This window comes from Xenopus tropicalis, chromosome 6, assembly GCF_000004195.4.
Source record: "Xenopus tropicalis strain Nigerian chromosome 6, UCB_Xtro_10.0, whole genome shotgun sequence".
Classification (NCBI taxonomy): domain Eukaryota; kingdom Metazoa; phylum Chordata; class Amphibia; order Anura; family Pipidae; genus Xenopus; species Xenopus tropicalis.
Window position 1 is genome coordinate 116,271,062 of NC_030682.2, and position 20,994 is coordinate 116,292,055.

The 20,994-nt window shown below is 39.7% G+C and overlaps 1 protein-coding gene across 6 annotated transcripts in view; it reads left to right on the forward strand.

Moving 5' to 3' along the window:
- The window catches only part of fam110b (family with sequence similarity 110 member B), a 100,559-nt gene extending 84,926 nt beyond the window's left edge, over window positions 1-15,633 (forward strand). For 4 of the 6 annotated variants that reach the window (XM_004915187.4, XM_002936107.5, XM_031903756.1 and 1 more), the window contains one exon: window positions 12,433-15,633. In XM_004915187.4, coding sequence (XP_004915244.1) covers window positions 12,749-13,861 — 1,113 coding nt within the window. In that variant the 5' untranslated portion in view covers window positions 12,433-12,748 and the 3' untranslated portion in view covers window positions 13,862-15,633. Of the gene's footprint in view, window positions 1-4,494; window positions 4,617-12,432 lie in introns of all 6 variants that reach the window. The other 2 variants (XM_018095123.2, XM_012965283.3) reach the window with 1 other exon arrangement.
- Window positions 15,634-20,994: the final 5,361 nt, after the last annotated feature.

Here is a 20,994-nt window from a genome sequence, read left to right on the forward strand (position 1 = left end):
CAACTTCATGTACAAAACAAAAAATGTTCTTTTATCCTATGGTGAAATCACCTCATGGCTAACTATTGGTCTAAAAATAATTTCCTTTAAATGGTCTATCCTTTCAGTGACAATGGGCTTCTTAAACCCATAGCAACCAATCAAATGCTTTCTTTTGTATGGATAACCAGTAAATGCTAGTTCCTGGTTGATTACTATGGGTTACTAGACCAGTAGCAAACATTCTACCTTTTATTACATTAATCCCCTAGTGATCAGCTTGGAATTAAACCACCGCCAATAGAGCTATAACTAACATCCCTGATGGAGATTGAACAGAACATAGAACAGATTGTTCTATGTAAATAGGCAAAATATAAGTAAACCACCTGTGCTTAAGCAGGGGATATCCTTAAACCCTGAACTGTTGACAGTACTTGCGCACACAGACACTCTTACTTTAGCTTATAATTTGAGGATAAGCTGTACTGCAGCTGCTAGTGCTTGATAACGCCTGGATAGCCTTTTCAATGTTGTTCATGTCCTGTATATTATCTTCAGGTTCTTAAGCCTCCTTCCAAAATTCAACTTTCTTTTGAACTGTTTTCTGTTCATAAGTAATAATACAATCTGCTTCTCATTTCTGGTAAAGCATATCTGCTTTTATACCCTTTAAAGAGGTCTCACGGAAACAAGGAATTAAATCTCTCTCCCTGGAATATTCGCAAGTTTGCAGTGTGATGGCTCCATGTGCTGCAGTTGAGAGATATGGGCAGACATTGTGGTGGCATTAACAAGGCATTTACAAACTGGCATGGAATGGAGGGAATATGTGCTTTATACATGTCCACTCTCTGCTGCTTTCTGGCATAGGGTTGTCATATTGGTGGCAAAAGTAATATGTGCTAATTATGTGCATTCTTAGGAATGAAGTGTATACTAATTCTGCTGCAAATCACTGGACATAATTTAATTATATATACATACATGCCCTGTATTTATTCCTGTTCATTTTTTGTGCCTATCTTGAGTTGCCTTCTGGGATAGAGAATTTTAAAAACGTGGTCTTTTGCTTAGGAATATACCTTTTTTTAAATATACATGGCATATTTGATAGCAAGGCAGAGCTGTCTTTTGGGGGTGCTACTACTCTTCACAGCAGCAGCTGTAGGTAGTAGGACTGGGAAAAGTTGAAGCATCATAAAAACACTAGGGCAAGGTGGGAGCCCTTCAGTTGTTGCTGAAGTACCTCTCCCAGCACCTACCATCAGCCAAAGACAGCATGTCAGCCCTGCTTTTTATAAGAAGTGGGCCTTTGCAAAGTCTATTTTGCCTTCAACACCAGTAGCTTTAATGGTGGATACAATGATGTTGCAGATTTGGAAACTGTTTCTCAAGTCGTAATGTGAAAAGTGATTTTACCTATAAAATGGCACACTATTCTACCATTGTTATTTTGTATGTAATTGTATCTGATATGTGGATTATAAGCAAATAAAAGCCAATGTCGCTGGGAGAGTATGATCTTATGAGTGGATCTATTACTGTAACTAGTGATGTGTTCTGATGAGCTGGGTGCCTTTAGCTCACCCAGGTCTATTATGGTAGGTGACTTGATGCTGCTGCATGTACCTGTTGATGGATGCAATAGTTTGCAGGCATATATGTGACAATCAGTATTAGCTTCTAGGTTCCTCTGTGAGTTCTTCTCCTGGTTCTCTTAAGCTGTTGTACTGCAGTGTGAGAGATCATTTGCTTTCAGCATAGAGTGTTTTTGGAATGCCATATTGTTAGGCATATGGTGAAAGGTCATATTTTTCCAACACTCCCCTGACTTTTTTTGCTGAAGCACAAAATTGGTGCTTAGTAATGTAATTTCTGTCACAAGACTAACTAAAGCTATGTGTAATATTATATATATATAACATGGGCCCAAGGTGTTCATTGCAGTTCAGCCCTCCCATCCACTTCTGTCGCCTCATTCCTACTGCCTGGCAACTTCTGGACAGTAATTGTAAACTAATATAACGAAACAAAATGGCACTGTATGGACGACCATGCTGACTCTTCCCGTGACAAATATTCTCTTTCCTTTGGCTTTATATACAGGTATGGGACCTGTTATCAACAATGCTTGGGATCTGGAGTAATTTGAATCTTCATACCTTAAGTCTACTAACAAATACTTATGTATGGGATTGTTTTGTGTCCAGTAAGGATCAATTATATTCTAGTTAGGATAAAGTACAAGGTACTGTTTAAGTACAGGTATGGGATCCATTATCCGGAAACCCGTTATCCAGAAAGCTCTGAATTACGGAAAGCCGGATAGACTCCATTTTATTCAAATAATTCAGAATTTTAAAATTCATTTTCTTTTTCTCTCTAATAAAAAAAACAGTACCTTGTAATTAATCCCAACTAAGATATAATTAATCCTTATTTGACCTAAAACATTCCTATGGGGTTTAATGTTTTATTGATTTTTTTAGTAGACTTTAGATATGGAGTTCCAAATTATGGAAAGACCCCTTATCCGGAATACCCTTGGTTCCAAACATTCTGGATAATGGGTCCCATACCTGTATTATGGAGAAAACAAGGAAATCAATTTTAAAAAATTCAATTATTTGATTGTAATGGAGTATATGAGAGAGAGGGCCTTTCCTTAATTTCCTTTCCCTTCTATAGTGGTACAGGTATGGCATTTACTACATAGAAACTCGTCATTTACATAAAGTCCTCTTATTAACACAAAGCAAAGGGTAATCATTAGGTGCCAGACTGCTGCGTGTATTAGCACTGGCTACTGTGGGAACCCTATAGCTACTGCCAGTCTAAAAATGGCAATAGCTCCAGGGTCCCCCTGTTTTAGTATCACCTGTTTTGGTTATCACTTTCCCTTGACTTGGAACAGGAGGCAGGACAGATGCAAAACTATACAGACCTTTAATGGCATCCATTTGTGAAACAATGTAAAAACAATCCTATTGGGTTAATAACCCCAGGTCCTGCATATTCCAGATAATGGATCCAATACCCGTGCAGCGTATGCTTGGCACTTAAATACAAATGAATAGGGATAAGAATGACCTTTGTGACTGCTGCCCTTGAGAATATTTTCTGGCTACACAGCCAATCAATCACAACCTCGGATACGAGGAAAATCAAACCTATTATTGGTGTTTGTTTTCCAGACACATTAGAATGATTTTGCATATCTTATGTAAGCTGCTGGGACTATTTAAACAGCAGGCAGAAAGATTAGAGATCTTACTCATGAAAGTGTTTATTTACAGTCATCATAAATCTAAATAACGATGGTGCCTAGACCAGCAAAGGAAACTTTGCTGGATCTGCAGTAGATACATAAAGTAACCTTTCATGTGTCACCAATGGGAAATTTACACCTATGTACGGAGTGGGGTGAGATCAGCATTTGCAGATGCCATTAATTTTGGATGTCATTACAGCCTGCAATATATGTTTGAACATTATTAGTATTATTCGGAACGTTTGCTTGTTGCATCATACTACAGGTATGTGAACCCCTTATTCAGAATGCTCCATATTACTGCAGGGCCATCTCTTATTTTAATCAAATTTAAATTTAATTTAATTAGTTTCTCTGTTATAAAAAAAACAGTACCTTGTACTCAATCCCAACTAAGGTATAGTTCATCCAGCTTTCATATCCAGCTTTCATATCATAACTATTGTTAGTTTTTATTAATTATTTCTCTACTCAGGCCATCTCCTATTCATGTTGCAGTCTTTCATTCAATTCACTGTCTGGTTGCTAGGGTAAATTTGACCTAAGCAACCAGATACTAAATACATGCTCTGGCGGGGTTATAGAAAGCAGTGATGCCTATAAGAAAATGAAAAGGCAGCTCACTGGATGAGTGATTAAAAATGCTTTATTGGCACATTTCGGGCCACACTGGGCCCTTTTATCAAGACATTTATAATCTTCCCTACATACACTGTATATATGTGATTTGAGGCAGTTTGGATCAAAAAGTCCAGCACTGGGTACTCTCACAAAATTTATATGTAAACATTCTTTGATTATAAACCCAGCATATTGAATAAATAACCCAGCATCAATTTAAATAGATGAATTAAAACAGGATACATTATAAGGGCAAGCCCTGCTCATTACATAGTGCTCATTGTTCTTTTACTCTATAACAATGGGACCCTTTAGAAATAAATCTTCTCTTTGAATCTAGCACGTTTCAAAGTCTTTAGAGATGGCAGCAAGTTATTCTGAGGCCCTGACCATGATGTTTCATGACTTCTTCCCTTGTTGTTGCCATGATAGAGAATTAATGTGGGGACTGCGTGCTGCACTTAATCCTTGCATAAAAGGCAGATGGAGCAATTTAGTTTAGTAATACCAATCTGTTTAACAAGCACTGGCTTTTGTTCAGGTAACTGCATAACCTCACTGAAACTGACGATCATTAACCTTAATGCCTATTAATTGTTGTCTCATGTCCCTGTCGGCAGAAATGACCAATACAGAATGATTTAACCATAATGTAGTGGAAGGATTTAGCCGTGTTCCTTGGAGCTTATCAAGTGTGTGTTCTGACGGCTACACCGGCACAGGGCCAGTTAAGATTGAAGAGGTAACTAGATATCAGTAGATAAGTAGGAGATGAATACATTATAAATATTAAAAATATGTAATTGGCAATTGGGCTCCTTTCTGCTTTACACAGTAATATATATTATATATACATATATTTAGCTTCTGCCAAAGAAAATTGCATTTGGAGGGATGTTGTTGTCCTGTTAATCTGCTTGCAGAACTTTTGCTTATGAAGGCATTTATTCCTTTTTTGTGACACTCTTGCGCAAATGCCACACAGGCTGATTCTTGGCTGATTCTTGGCCTGCATATAAACAGACTGCGTAGAGCAGTACGACCCACTGTGCCACCATGCCAGGTCTGAATTGGGTGACTCTCTTATAACTAGCAATAAAAGAGTTCAGATATTATCTGATTAAAAGCCACCTCTTTAATTTAGGATTTTTTTTATGTGCATTAGGCTGATGTCCCAAGGAGAGATTTAGTCACCCGTGATCGCTGGTGGAAAGGCCTATGCATCGCTTGGGTTTTCCAGGGTCAAACAAAGTTTCCTCATGCAGGCACTTTTGCACAACTTGAGAATAACATTTGCATAGTTTTCAGCAGGCATAACTCACAGCCAACAGCAGACCAGTAGCTGGAGCCAGCTGGTAAAATTGGTGCAAACTGGTGCTACTTCAGTTCATGAAGCACATGGTGTCACTCGGGTCACTTTTAGTAGAAAAACACTTCTGTATAGTTAACCAATCTAAAAAAATCAAGCTAAAAAAGGACCTTTGTCTCATGTTATGTGACTTGACCTAAATGCGCCCCTTGGGAAATGGAAGGGATGTCACACACAAGGTGTATGTAACATCACTTCCTCTATGCTTGACATCACTTCCACTGCCTACTGTTGCCCTGTACCCCCCCTCATCCTCACAGCTCCGCTGCTAGATTTCAATAGGTTTGATCTGGCAGCTGGGGAGGTTTTGAATTTTTTTATATATAAATACGGCCCTGGACACAAGTAACTTTACTAAAAGTGGTTTTACGGTCACTGCAAGGAAAAGTGCAAGTTGCTGTAAATGAGCCATCTGTTCTAAGAATATCTAGGACAGCAAATGAAATTGTTCTCCCATGTTCACCCCAATTTGCCTAATTAGCCCCTCCAGCCACTAGTTTGGCCCCAGTGGGGGGTGGGGGCAGCACCATGTTGATTTCAGAACCTCCTATTCTATATCTGGTTTCAATTTTGATTCAGGCAGACAAGAACGGGTCTATTTCTATACGGGATTTAGAGCATGTTCTATATGCAGCTGTAGAGTGGGATTAAATTATACGTTACAGTGAAAATGGAAAGGCCTTGCCCTGTAAAACCTGGTGAGCATTAAGCTCAAAAACACAGACTACAGGCCCATAGAACTGTGCATTTATTCTCGCAGACATAATTCAGCACCATGTTACTGTCTAAATGTCTGCCACAATCTCCCAGCCCCACATAACCTTATCCAGCTTCTGATACATGCCAGTACTTAATTACACTTCTATCCTAATTCTACTGTATCCATTTTCAGAATATGAATTAATAGTTAACCTACGTCCATCACTTGCAGTGCACAGCAGGTCAGATAATTGAAGGAAAGTTGGTCTGTTAACAAGTGTCTTTTTGGGGGATACAGAATGGCATTTCAGCACCCCCAGATATTGTCTCCCTTCACCTTATCAGAGCCAATTCTGGGGCTGCTCTGCTGCTTCTCGCCCAACATTTATTGTACAGCACTGTGAAATATGTTGACGTTTTATAAATACCTGATAATTGTAAATCTAAAGCTAATCGCCTGGCTGAGTAATCTTCAAAACATTTCCACTCATCTGAGCAACTTCTTCCCATCTGAGTTTAAGTTCATACCTGCCTAAATTAAGTTTAAAGGAACCAAAGGGATTAAATCATGGTAATTGTGCTGCTCTCAAGGGTTAGAAATGTGGGGACAATTCTCTGCTGCCCAACTGAGCTGCAGAAGCTGCTTCGATGAGTGGTGAAATGGTTCAAGATTATTCAGCTAGTCCAGTTGCTTTAGATCAGGGGTCCCCAACCTTTCTTACTCGTGAGCCACAGTGTAAAAAGACTTGGAGAGCAACACAAGCATCATAAAAGTTCATGAAGGTGCCAAATAAGGGCTAAGATTGGCTATTAGGTATCTCTATGCACACTATCAGCTTACAGGGGGCTTTATTTGGTAGTAAATCTTGTTGTTATTCAACTAAAACTTGCCACCAAGTCAGGAATTCATAAATAACTCCCTGGTTTGGGGGCACTGAGAGCAACATCCAAGGGGTTGGTGGGCAACATGTTGCCCCCGAGCCACTGGTTGGGCATCACTGCTTTAGATTAATCATTACAGGTATGGGTCCTGTTATCCAGGACCTGGAGTTTTCCAGCTAAGGGGTCTCTCTGTAATTTGGATCTCCATACTTTTTAATTTTAACATGAAATAAACCCAATAGGATTGTTTTGCCTCCAATAAGGATTAATTATATCTTAGTTGGGATCAAGTACAAGCTACTGTTATTAGAACTACACATAGAAACTAAATTAATGTTAAAAAAAAATTGAATATTTTGATTAAAATGGACTCTATGGGAGATGGCCTTTATGTAATTTGGAGCTTTCTGGATAATGGGTTTCTAGTTAATGGATCCTATACTTGTATTAGGTAGTGTAATGTGTATTTATTCCATAGAAAGAATATTTCCTCTTTCAAAGCCACACTGGGTTATCGAGTGGCCTCTGTGCTATGAGCAGCAGACACATCACAGGAGGTGCAGGGGTAATGTACATCGTAACGTGCACATGAGTAATATCATTTGGCATGGTTCCTTCTTTATTAAACAGCTATCTTCTGGTAACTAGTTCAGTTGTGATGTTGCAATAAATGTCTGTTATTCATTGTATTTAGTTAAACAGATCACTAAGGGCACAAGGCTTTCCCTTTTATCCTAGATCTCTGCTTTGTAAACCATTTAGCCAATAAAACGATACCCAACGACTAACCAAAACCCCTATGAAACCTGATGGAAAGCAGTCTTATTCTTTGTCAATGGAGCATCTAGAGGTGGTATTAATCGCCCCATGCTCCTTAATTAGACCTATGATGTGCAGTCCATTGAAATGATCTTTTATTGCCAGCCCGGAGGCATGCTGTAGTTAAGCTTTCCGCTCCACTAACCTGACCTTTCTCTCTCCCGCTGTGTATGAGCAACTCCCATCTGGGTCCGGGGTGTGTGGCAGAGCTGTGGGTATTTGCCTTTTTTTACAAACCCTTTTTTGTGGCTCAGGTCCGGTAACAGAACACACGACTTATTGCATACATTCAGTCTAGTGGATAGCAAGTGTTTTCTGCAGCAAATGGAATGTATCCAATAGAACATGTGGCTTTAAATGTATTAAAGAGGTAGTTCCTCTTTATTATGTTATGAAATGTCCTATTCTTAGCGCCTTTTCCCATGATAGATATATATATATATATATATATATATATATATACACATCTACATACCTTAATTCTATTAAAAAAGCAATACAATATTAATTAAACCCAATAGGATTGTTTTGCATCCAATAAGGATTAGTTATATCTTAGTTGGGATCAAGTACAAGGTACTGTTTTATTACAGAGAAAAAGGAAAACATTTTTAAAAATGTGAATCTATGGGAGACAATGTTATTGTCATTGATACGTTTTACTTTCCTATTGATCATACAGTCTATTTAATCACCTGGTTGCTGTGGACCCTGGCAATCTGATTGATAGACAACTGAGCCTAGCTACAAACCAATGGAGTGAATGGCATAACTAATCTTCACCATCCCTCCCCCACGGAAAAATCTTCAGAGGGGCCTGGCAAACATGGACTCCCAACCAGCTCCCCACCAACACCTGAACACCCACTGCCCTCCCCACCTGTGTTCCCTGCCCGCCCGCATTCCCACCTGTCCACCCACATCCCAGCTTCCTTCTATTATTATTATTAACATTTATTTATAAAGCGCCAACATATTCCGCAGCGCTGTAAAATAAGTGGGTTACATACATTGGACATACAGGGTAACATATAAAGCAAGCAATAACCGATACCAGAGGTGAAGAGGGCCCTGCCCAAAAGAGCTTACAATCTACAAGGAGAAAGGGTTGAGACACAAGGTGTGGGTATATGTGTGTATATATATATATCAATCCAAATGGTGTCCACACTCCAAGGCTCAATATTCTGCGGGGTGCTTAGCCAAAATTATGAATGTATAGAAAATAATCATCTGTGGCCAGCACACCCTTCAATGTTTCATCAAAATTTTTTTATTGTAGATATATTGTTAAAACCAACGTTTCGGTCCTTGTTAGGACCTTTCTCAAGGATAAAAAATTTTTTATCCTTGAGAAAGGTCCTAACAAGGACCGAAACGTTGGTTTTAACAATATATCTACAATAAAAAATTTTATATATATATATAAAAAGGGAAAGTTGTGCTCAACCACTACATTTTTAAACAATTAGGTGGGGGTGCAATGAGGTTGTGACCACAAAATACATATAAACAACAACAAGAGGTCCTCTGCACTCACTCATTATCAATATATATAGGATATTAAGACATTCTGTGCATTAAGCTACTAAGAAATGCCCTCCCCTTTAAGCAAAACAGGGATTGTTTGTCCATATATTGCAATATACCTCAAGCTGGCCAACTGCGTCAATATATATATGTCCCTGCCCCCCCATTTCCCCTGTGTTTGCATGGTCTCCTTACTCTGTAGTTATGCCAGTGATGGCATGCTGGCACATTAACAGAAGAGAGAACATATTCATATAGTAAAATATATCCTTACAATCCGTTCTGCCCTGTATAGTTATCAGTGTTTATGGAAATGAAATCTAATGATTTTTTTTTTTTTTTTTCAAAATGGTACCTGGCAGATTTCTACCTATTTCTCTAGTTATTATTATAATCCTAGCTTTCACATTTGTACATATGGCACATACCATAGGTATTGGTGATATTTAGTGCTGTGCCAGTGCATACGTGTTATTGGGCTTGTTGCCTATTGGATTCTGTATAATAAATGTTTGTTGTGCCCGAGGCTGCCAGATAAAATGACTCGCCCAAGGTCACATGTGGGGAATTGATCCGTATCTGCAAGTTTCAGCAGTCACGGTATTACCACCCTGAGAGGCGTGTCTCATGGTTACAGTAGTGCATAATTTAGGAAGAACATACTGAGTCTCTGTGTTGGCTCATATTCAGACTATAAACAGCAAGGGCGAGTTCATGGGTGGTTGTGCTGGCATAGTGATCATGGTGGTTATTATAATAATAATAATAATGTTGTTATATATAGCACAGCTAGCTGTTTTGGCCTTGTATCATACACACACACCCATTGCCCTAAGCCCTGCCCACAGAACTTGCAGTCTACATTTAGGTGCATGGGGCACAATGCCACATGGAAAAGAAACAAGTCAGCATTAAAGGAGAAGGAAAGTCATTTTAGCATTTTACTGCCAATAGATTTGCCACATCAGTGCCACCTAGAACAATATTTATTTATTTTTTTGCAGAAACCATTAACATACCTGAGTAAACAGCTTTTTGAAGCTCTCTCCCTTTGCTGCCATTTTAAGTAGCTTCCTGCCTGCAGTCTCTAGCCCTGAGCTCACACATTCCTAAGGGAGGGGAGAGGGAGTTCTTAGCATTCTGGTGGGAGGGGAGAGAGGAGAGAACTGCGCAGACTCTGGCCCCAGGAATTAAGGCTGTTTCTGAGAGAGGAAGTCAGACACTGGAACATCATGTTAACAAAAAAATAGACAAGAAATCCTGTGTTTCTTTTGATAGAGGACTCGGTGCTTATGGCTGTATTTACAGAGACCTTTTCCTTTAACCCTGTTTTTTTGGTTTTTTTTACTCAGGTTAGTTTATTGAAGGATAAACATAGGAAAAATCATACATTCGGTTTAGCATTGATACACGACAAAGATGGTACATAGTTTAGTTACTGGGAGACAGGATCAGCATTTCGGTTTAACAGACATATTAAGCAAGTAGCTTGTCTTAAGATACATTTTTTTAAACAGGTTATTCACTTATAGCTATATACCATTTGTTCCATATGTTTTCATATTTTTTGAGTTTCCCATTTCCTTTGTATGCAGCCTTTTCTATTTTACTCAAATCCCCAACAGACTTGAGCCATTGGTCATACATTGGAGGGTCAGGACATTTCTAGAACCTGGTGACCCATTTCCTAGCTAGGAATAGTATACATAGAACATTGTTTTGCACTTGTATGTAATGCGATATACTCATACACAGTCAGTCAACTCTTTGCTGCCCAGCAGGGAATGTATTCATCTTGGCTAGAAATGCTGCACATGATGTTTTGTGCTTCTGTACCAGCCCAAGGCACACACATCCCTTTAGCAGGGAAGATCTGTGCCCCCAAAGATGCCCCAGTAGCCCCCAATCTTCTTTTCTGCTGATTCCCTGCACATGCTCTGTGCTGCTGTCACTTACCTGAAGTTAGGGGCTGACTCACGATATACTGCATGTTTATATATAAATGTCACAATACAAGGCTGATAGTAATTAATTCAGATTCTCATTACATGACAGCAATTAGCATCAGAATTTATTTATCAGCCCTGTAGCATCAGCTTCTATTCCAGGCAAACCTCACTTTCTGCTTGATAGTTTGCAACAACCCCTAAGCTTAGCTTCTCAGCAGCTGCCTAAAGCGCACTGAGCATGTGCAGTGCCACTGACATTTCTAACAAAAGCCAAGACGGGGAGCTTCTGTGCACATATTTGAAGCCTTGCATCAGTACTGTTATAGAGATGCTGAATTTTTACACTGGTGCAGTAAGTTCAGTGTATGAATTACAACATTTAGAACCATATATTTTTTAGAATTTAGTTCTCCTTTAAAATTTCATTTTCTATAGCTCAGGGTATAGATGGGTGTAATCCAACAATAAGTTGAGATACTCTACATTTGCAAACTATCATTTTTGCTCAACTTGCTTGGGCACCAGGGTGCACAGAGGACAGTGCATTTTTTCTTTTGGTGCTGGCTGAAATACGCCATCAACTTCCTGCGAATATTAGTTGCAGTGTAAACACACATAGCTGAAATACACAAGACTGTGTCACTGCGTCATTACATGGAGCATGGAACCTCATCACTAGTGGTGCCCTGCCTCAGTACACTACACATTACACGCGATTATGCAAGTACTGAGCATCTTATATTGTAGTGTCACCCACTGTGACCTACAGCACTTATATTTGCCTATTTGTGCCTGTTAGTTACTCTCCCATATAGATTGTAAGCTCTACGGGGCAGGGACCTCCTTCCTCTTGTGTCATCGACTCTTAACTTATTGCAGCTGTATTTATCTTGTATTTATTGTTATACTTTGTATTTATCTATTATCTTATTAACACCCTGTTTGTATTAATGTATTCTACTGTACAGCGCTGCGTACATAAGTAGTCGATAATTTATTTCTTTTTTGTATTTTCCTGCTTAAAACTGTGTTCATGTTCAGACACATATGGCAGCACATATGTTATTTGGCCATTTACCTTTTAAATGTTAATTAGTATCAGTTCGAATTTCGGGCAGGTTTAGCAGATGGCATTGTTTCCATTTAACATATAATGTGTTGCTGCCCCCCCCCCCCCCCTTGGCCTTGGAGAGGTTAAAGGCACCCAGTGGTGTTTGACTTTTCGCTTAAACAGTAGAGTATTTCTCTGTTGCTATAGCTGTGATGTCACATGCTGATACTGACATGCGATTGGTTGTTTTGTGTTTCAGATCTCTGCCTGGAGTAGAGCACAAAGAAAGGACGGGACTCCCACATCCTTCTGTGAGAATAAAGGATTCAGTCTGCCAGATTAATACAGCCCTCTGTCTGCTGCCCTTTGTGTATGAAAGCTGCATTTAAAGAGATCGTTTAAAAAAAAAAAAAAAAAAGTGTTCTTTGATGAGCTGTAGGATGAGAAGCTGTTGGTAACAGTCAGATTTCAACTCAGCTGCTATTGTTTGTGCTTGATGCACATGTTTCTGCACAGTGCGTATAGGAAACATAAGAAGGGAATCCAAAACGGCTGCGGGGGAACAATTGCCAAACATGCCTACAGAAACACTACAGACAGGTAGCATGGTGAAACCTGTCAGCCCAGCAGTTACTTTCACATCTGCTGTTCCCCTCCGAATCCTCAACAAAGGACCCGATTACTTCCGTAGGCAGTCCGAGCCTAATCCTAAAAGGCTCAGTGCAGTGGAGAGACTAGAAGCCGATAAGGCGAAATATGTCAAGAGCCAAGAGGTTATTAATGCCAAACAAGAACCTGTAAAGCCAGCAGTCCTTGCAAAACCTCCCATTTGCCCCGGAGCCAAAAGAGCTCTCAGTAGCCCAACCATGAAGATGTTTAACAATAATGCAAAGAATGAAAGCTGTGTACAAAGAGAGAATTTAAAGCTAGAAATACTTAAAAACATTATTAACAGTTCCGAAAGCTCTAGTACAGGTTCAGCGCATAAACAAAGTTCCCGAAATTGGCCTCCAAACAGGTCTGACTCTGCTGACCTTAATCGGCATTCTTTTGCGGAATCCTTGAAAGTCTACCCTACGCAAACACACAGTAGCCCTCAAGACAGCAACTCCAACATCAGCAGGAGGTTTCTGGAAAAGACGACCAATACTTTTTTACATGTTTCTCACAGTTCTTCAGACATTAGGAAAGTGACCAGTGTGAAGCAGATAAAAGCAATACCTTGCAGCAGCTCGGCCCCACCGCTGCCTCCTAAACCCAAGCTTGCCCCTCTTTCTACCTTAAAGTCACCAGAGAATGACAATTTGGATTCAGGATGCGGCGTCAGTCGGAGACCATCGCTGCAGCGGTCCAAATCGGATTTAAGTGACCGTTACTTTCGAGTCGACGCAGACGTGGAGCGATTCTTTAATTACTGTGGACTGGATCCTGAAGAGCTTGAAAAACTTGGGATGGAGAATTTCACAAGGGCTAACTCCGACATCATTTCTCTAAACTTTCGCAGCGCAAGCATGATCAGCTCAGACTGTGAGCAGTCTCAGGACAGCAACAGTGACCTTAGAAATGACGACAGTGCCAACGACCGCGTCCCCTATGGCATCTCTGCCATTGAAAGGAATGCCAGAATCATTAAGTGGTTGTATAGCATTAAGCAAGCCAGAGAATCACAGAAAGTGTCCCACGTGTAAGAGGGAGACGGCCGCCATGCAACGAGAGAGACTAAAACTTGTGTCTGTGAATAGTCAGTTGTGAAGGGTTGTTAAGTCTACTTGAAGTCTTGTAAACTTTTCAGACTGCTCTGTGTTGCTTGTTGTGCAATGTTTTCAAGTTGCATGCCTGTCAACAGGTAAACCGACCTGGCTTCCACTTGAACGATCACTACAAAGCCTAGTTTAATATGCTCACTTGCTGCCAAAAGTTTAAGACCCAAGTCAGGTTGACGGCTTTGTGTTCTCCTTAATGCTACACTGTTTACATGACAATGAAGGGTAGATCTCATTTCCTTTCTTATTTTGTCTGATACACAAATACACTTATTCATTGGTTAATTATATTTTAGAGATTTCAGTTGCAAACTGTCAGGTGTTTGCGTTCACAAAAGTTTTGTTTTTTTCGTTATTTAAAGCACACTAGTAATAATATATTTAGTCCAAAAGTAGTTTCATTTTATCTTCTAATTGTTCTTTTCTACCTGGACAATCTTCATTAAATAGGGCTTAGTCTAGGACAGAAAAAAGGCAAGCTTTGGGCTCTTAGTGTTGGCTGAACTAAGTGGTAATGGTCACTTCACCAAGTACTTCAACCCATAGCAACCAACCCCATTGGACTGTACTTTAACCATAGTACCAACTCCATTGGACTGTTTAGAGCTGATTGGGTGCTATGGGTTTTAGGACTACTGTAGGGCATCCATGCCCCTGGCTGGTGAATGAATCTGCTAGGAGTTGTAGCCCGGCAGTAGATGGAGCCTCACAGGTTGATAATTAGAAGTATAAAGGTCTGCTGGTAGAACTGTTTTGTTTAGTGAATTTTTAGTATGCAAAGAAATCAACGTTGCAAACTTAGTAATATATATTTTTATAGAGGTATTATTTCCTTGTCTTAAACTTTTGACAAACTTCTGTGATACAATGTAAAAACTTCTATGAGTTGCCTTCAATGGAGCGAATCATTCGAGCCCCGCACGATCATTCTTCAACCTGTCGAACAGTCTGTGAACAAGACTAATGGAAACTCACAGCCATATCAGTATAAACGAGTTGGTTCCCAAGTCCCGCCACTAGCGGAACCCCAGCCGAAGGAGCTGTATTCATTGGCTTGTATATGTTACACCTGTCTGAGGTTTGTTTCACTTGCCTTCAGGGCTGGAATTAGAGAAGAGGGGGGGCCATGAAATCTGGGGACCTAATTTTGGGGGGAGAAAAATGTGGTTCCACTTCCACCAAGTTGAACGAAATAAATTAAATCTATCAGTTATTACACAATATTTTGCCAGAGGTATTTTCGTGCCCGTGGCAGACGCCCTCTCTTCGCTATGTAACACCAGCCCTACGTGTGATTACTGTAGTATTTACCATAGCAGTGTTTTCTGCAAGCTGGCTGCCTATCCCTACTCGCTTTTGTTGTTTTTAACTAGTTTATTTTCTGCTAATTTTTATTATTGTATTCTTTTTTTTTTTTTTTTTTTTTGAGTCTGTCTTCCCAGTCGGCAGTCAGCCCATGTCAGGCCCCCGCCCGCACTATTTCTTCCTAACAAACAGGAATGACCTGAAGGTACAGCGTCAGCTACATTGTTGTTCCAGTATCCGTGCTTTGGAGTCGTTGCAGTACTTTGTACACTTCAGCAGGCCGAGACCTTTTTTTAAATGGTGTAAATGCTGTAAGGATTTGTACATACTTCATTTGCTATTGAATCTTTGGGAAAAAAAGTGTTATGCTAATAAATAGCTCTTGATGCACATGTTGAATTGCGTCTTTTATACTGAGATTCTGTATTTTCAACAAGAGCTGAATGAATAGGGCCTTTTTGCCTGTTGTGTTAATTAAGAAATAACTGTGGTTTCTATTGTTTCTGGTACTAAACAAGAATATTAAGCCAGTTTCACTTTAGCACTTCCTAAAGGGACTAAAAGAGATAATGAAATGAATTACCAGTCCACTGAGAAGCCCTTGATAATGAGCTGCTCAAAGGCTACTGCTTAGACGGGTTTGTTTGGTTAATGCTATGAACTAATTGCTCTGTTTGTAAAGGAAGGGGGAGGCAAGTCAGTGAACATAGCCCAACTTTCAAATAAGTGCTTTATAATGGCAAAAAATAGGAAAATCTGGATTTTTTTGTCTACATTATAGACATAATGAAATTTCAACACAAGTCCTCGCCCTCGGCACCGCAGAAGTTGGACAGCACTGGTCTAGCCAATCCCAGAATCCTTATAAAAGATGAATACCCCTCATCCTGTTTCCCATTCTCATTAGGTTCTGCTCTAAGAAGCTAATTTGCTAGCATAAGTGCTAAACGGCACCAGATTGGACACCTATAGCAACCAATCAGATCTAAGATTTTTGTTTCAGTACAGTATTAGCACTTACAGTGCATTTCATAACTATTCATTACCTTGATTTTTTTCATATATTGAGGTGGTACAACCTGGTTGTTTCAGTGGATTCAATTGTGTGCCACATGTAGTCATAATAATAAGTGAGAAAAAAGCTACATGGCTTTGAAAATGATTTGCACCCTTTTGCTTGCTGCAACCAACAACCTTCAGAAGTCACATAATTAGGAGGAGCCCACCATGTCCCATATTCTCAAAATAATGACTGTACAACTGGTTCTAGAAGACCATAGAATTTGTTAGAAGACATATCTAAACAAACAGATTAATTTAGCCAAAATAACTATCTAAGCAAGCTGGAAGAGAATCACGAGTCTGGACTGAGTTATAGAATAAATCCCAAACTGTAAACATAACCAAGCTAAGCCCACACACAATAAATAATGAATAGCAGTTGCAGAGCTGCTTAGTTTACTTCCATCTGATAACTATGTATAAATATATAAGGGGATCCTATGATAATCTCTCTGTTGCTTTATTTACCAATAGGCCTTTCCAGCAGACATAAGGGCACCCATTCCGATTAGAAGATTGGAAGTTCCATCTTAATATTTAGAAAGGGTTTGTTACTGTGCGAGCTGTGAAGTTGTGTAATTCTCTCCCTGAATCAGTCGTACTGTCTGATACAATAGACACAGTAGCTTCAAGAAGGGGTTGGGTGGCTTTTTAGCAAGTGAGGAAATACAGGGTTATTGAAAGTAGCTCTTAGTACAAAGTTGATCCAGAAACTGGTCCTTTGCCCCTATGGGGCAAATTGGTGATACTTAGAAGGGTTTTTTTTTGCCTTTCTATGGATCAATTAGGCAGGTTTTATATAGCCAGAAATATTAAATTTGATGGTAACTGTTACATACTAACAGCAATATTATAGCTATGGCTCTAGGGAGCATTGGCCCAGTAGAATCCGTGGATTTATGGAATTGTCAGAAGACCTAACTCATAGCTCTGTCTAGCAGAGTGACTAAAATACTGTGGTAGAGTGATCACCAGTTGGCATGGATACTTTGTGAGCAGGGCTGTATTTTCTATCTAAGCAAAGTGAGGGCTTATTCCTAGGGTGCCAACAGTAGACCTGGGGGAGGGAGTGCCTAGTGCAGCGCCAGATTGAAATCCAGCCCTGCTTGTGACAGATCCTACAAATGTAATCTCCATCTGCAGTCCTTGATCCACACCGCCCTACAGCTGCCTCTAGTGCCTGTTTTAGAACTGATCTGAAAGACAAGTATAGACTCTTGCTCCCTTCACATAGGGGTGCAGGTATATAAGCTCATACTCAATACCCTTCATTCAGTATAATTTCTGCTGAGTAAGAGCAGCATGAGACCCCCACCTCGAAAATAATAAATATGCCCTTCCTAAGGCTTTAATTATTCTGGAAAATCTAAAAGCGAGTTCCAAAAAAGCCAGGTGTAAGCAAAGCAAAGTTGTGCCTACACTGGCCTTTTAATAGCCCCTCCTATGGGTTACAGCGATGCTGGAATCTGCCCACAACTTTCATACAATATTTATTTGTTAGTCATTGTGTTTAACTTGATACAGCATAGTAATGGCTACAAAGGATGTGTATTGGTGCTCGTATATTAACTAAATATTACGTAAATGTTAATATCTCACCTTTAAATGTCCCGCCTGTGTCATCCAGTGTAAAATCTGCCTACTATATGCCACATTGCTAGAAAGGAAGGAAGGTCTTTTAAATAATGTGTCTGGCCAATTACCTTCATCAATAGGTTGTTCTTAAATACCGGCAGCCCCAAGTCAGGTGGATTCCATTAGGTATTCTCTTTAAGCACTGAGACTACACCTGAGCCGCCATGTACATATATTTTTCATATGGTTCTCTAATTGAAGGAGCACTGAGAGTAGGGTTACTAAATTATCCCTTTAGAACAGGACAGCTATACTATATACATACTGCATGGCTGATTTCAGATTTCTTTAGTGCATTCATTTATATAGTACTGTTTGTATACACATCGCTTCCTAACAGCTTATAATTTAATTGGGGTAGGTAAATTATAGAAAGTAAAATGGTTGGGGCAGTTGCTTATAGGTGCCAAGACTGAATCGGATTCAGCCTGAGTCCTAGATATGAAGAGGCTGCATTTCTTATAGAGCTTTCAATGTGGAGGACCTTGTTGTCTCTATGGCTAATGGGACACACTGATGATGTAAACAACTACCACCAGAAAAACAGTGTTAAAGCTGTGTGAAATAAATGGTAAATTTATCAAAGCATGTATTTTATTTTATGCTCCTGAACACCGCATTTGATAGCATTATTTTACAGCACTTCCAACCTTGTATAATCTCAATGGGAAAAAATCCTGGTGGAAGTTGCTCTGGAAATAATACTTAAAAAGCTGTGATGGACCCTTACTGTATTTGCCCATAGCAGTTTCAAGCGGCTGCTTACCTTTATAGCAGATTTTTACACAAAGGTACGTGGTTGATGAAAAGCAATAAAGCTTGATAGATAAGCAGGTTTTTACATAGCAATGTATCACAGTATGATAAACAGGCCCCATTAGCCTAAAGGGCAGGTTTAAGATGCCAATTTGGACACTGCAGACTGAGCCTGATTTTCAGGCAGGTTTAGAAATCCCATTGGACAAGAAGCACATCAGCACATTGATGCAGTCCTTGTCTTATAGGTATCAATGGGCCCCAATGGATAATACAATCATTGGCCCTAGGGGTCAGCCCAATTTGGTTCAGCATGTAGGCGGCTAGATTGAACCCAGATCCGCTTGTTTCACAGTTTCACAGAACAAGCAGATCTGGCAGTGTATGGCCACTTTTAGACAAAAGCAGCAGAGTTGCTGAGAGAGGCTGTTGGTGAAAGGCTGTACTAGTAGGTGTGATAGGACGAGGGAAAGGATAAGTGCTTTAGTAGAGAGAAAGGACTGATTCTGGCATTATTATAAAATATAAATTTTGCTCTTATCTACAGTATATATCCCCTAGGTGCAACCTCTAATGCCAAAAACATAGGGACCAGGGCAGGGCTTTTTCAACTGTAACCTAAAACTGCGTAGGAGGTGCAAGGAGGGTTCAAATGTATCTTTTATTTAATACCACATGTTTTTAGGAGTGGCTTTCACTTTTGATGAAAGAGATATTAACATAATATCTAGGCAACAGGCAATGCCACCTATTTATATATTAACTTCCAAGTAAATGCTGGCACTCACATATAGATAAGTTGCTGTTGCCTGGGTGCAGGTCCAAATAATGTTGAAGATGCTTGAGAGAGGGTCAGCACTCACAGGACTTATATAAACAAATTATTTTTATTAAAGAGGAGACTATGCTGACCCTCTCTCAAGCACCATTTTATGTATATATATATATATATATATATATATATATATATATATATAAATATACAGGATTTTCCTACCTTCCACTCTGTATCCTCTGTGTACCCATTCTCTATATCAATTCAGAGTGTTTTTGCCAGACTTGTGCAATTTAATGATTTATTGTCTTTTTGGAAGTATGACCACGTATAAGGCAGCCCGTGGCTCTCCAGCTATTAAATTACAGAATCCATCTCATAGCATGGCGTGATGCTGACAGTTACAAATTGAAACCTTTCCATAACTTGGTAGAAAAAAGATAAATTCATTTAGTTCTTTGGAAAAATACATGGACACAAATTCCTATTCCTTAATAGAACATATTTCAGTGTGATACTGAATGATACTGTCTATGATTAGGAGTACATTATTTCCTTCACTCCTGTTCCAACCCACCTGTGCCCACCTGCACCAACACACATGTTATTCTTCCAAAGCCCAATTCCCCTCACCCCCACCTCAACTGTAGTCCTTCCCCCACACTAATAACTCCAACATATAAGGCACAAGATACTCTTGATAAGAGATAAACAGAATTACTATGGAAGAAGAATAGCCAAAGAGTAGAATAACCATGGAATAACCAAGGTTCTTCAATAATGCTTTGCACCCACAACGTCTGTGATAGTCACAGGTCCAGTTGGGCAGACCCAACCAAAACGTATCTGCTGACCCACAACCTGAACTGGACTTGCCAGTGACATCAGGTTCCCAACAGGTTGGGAAATTATCTTTTAACCCCACAGACTGCCTGAACAGTCAGAGAATTGGGGACTTTATGCCCGAAACCTAACCAATTTTGGGGTATTCTGCAGGTACCCAAGCAAATGCAGGATTCTAATCTGTGACTATAGCACATATCAAATGTGGAACATATCCTATATGCCCTAAAACTGATTTAGAAGGTGCTATGTTTCATATCTATCCCACTTAAGCAAGACCACATGGACACTAGCAGATAAATGGCCTACAAATAAATGTACTGTATAATCCCGATATGCTTACCATTTGGGGGGTTTGAAATGACTGTAACTCCCTGCTATCAAACTTTGTTATTTATAGTTTAGGGGAGAAATTATATCAAAAATTATTTCTTCAGTTGAGCACAATAAGTTTTTGGTGTTTGACAAAGGACCTCATGGGTGGGAACACAGTTGAGTTCATGTCCATGACTGGGGTGTAGCTGGAGCAGGGGCTAACATGGTGCTTATACACCTCTATCAGCACCTCTTCTCTTCGCCTTGGTGTTTGCATATGACAACTACTGCCATGTTCCATCTGAAACAACTGAACTATCATGTGCCTAGTTTGCATAGTTTATGGCAGAATCATGTTCCCAAGATA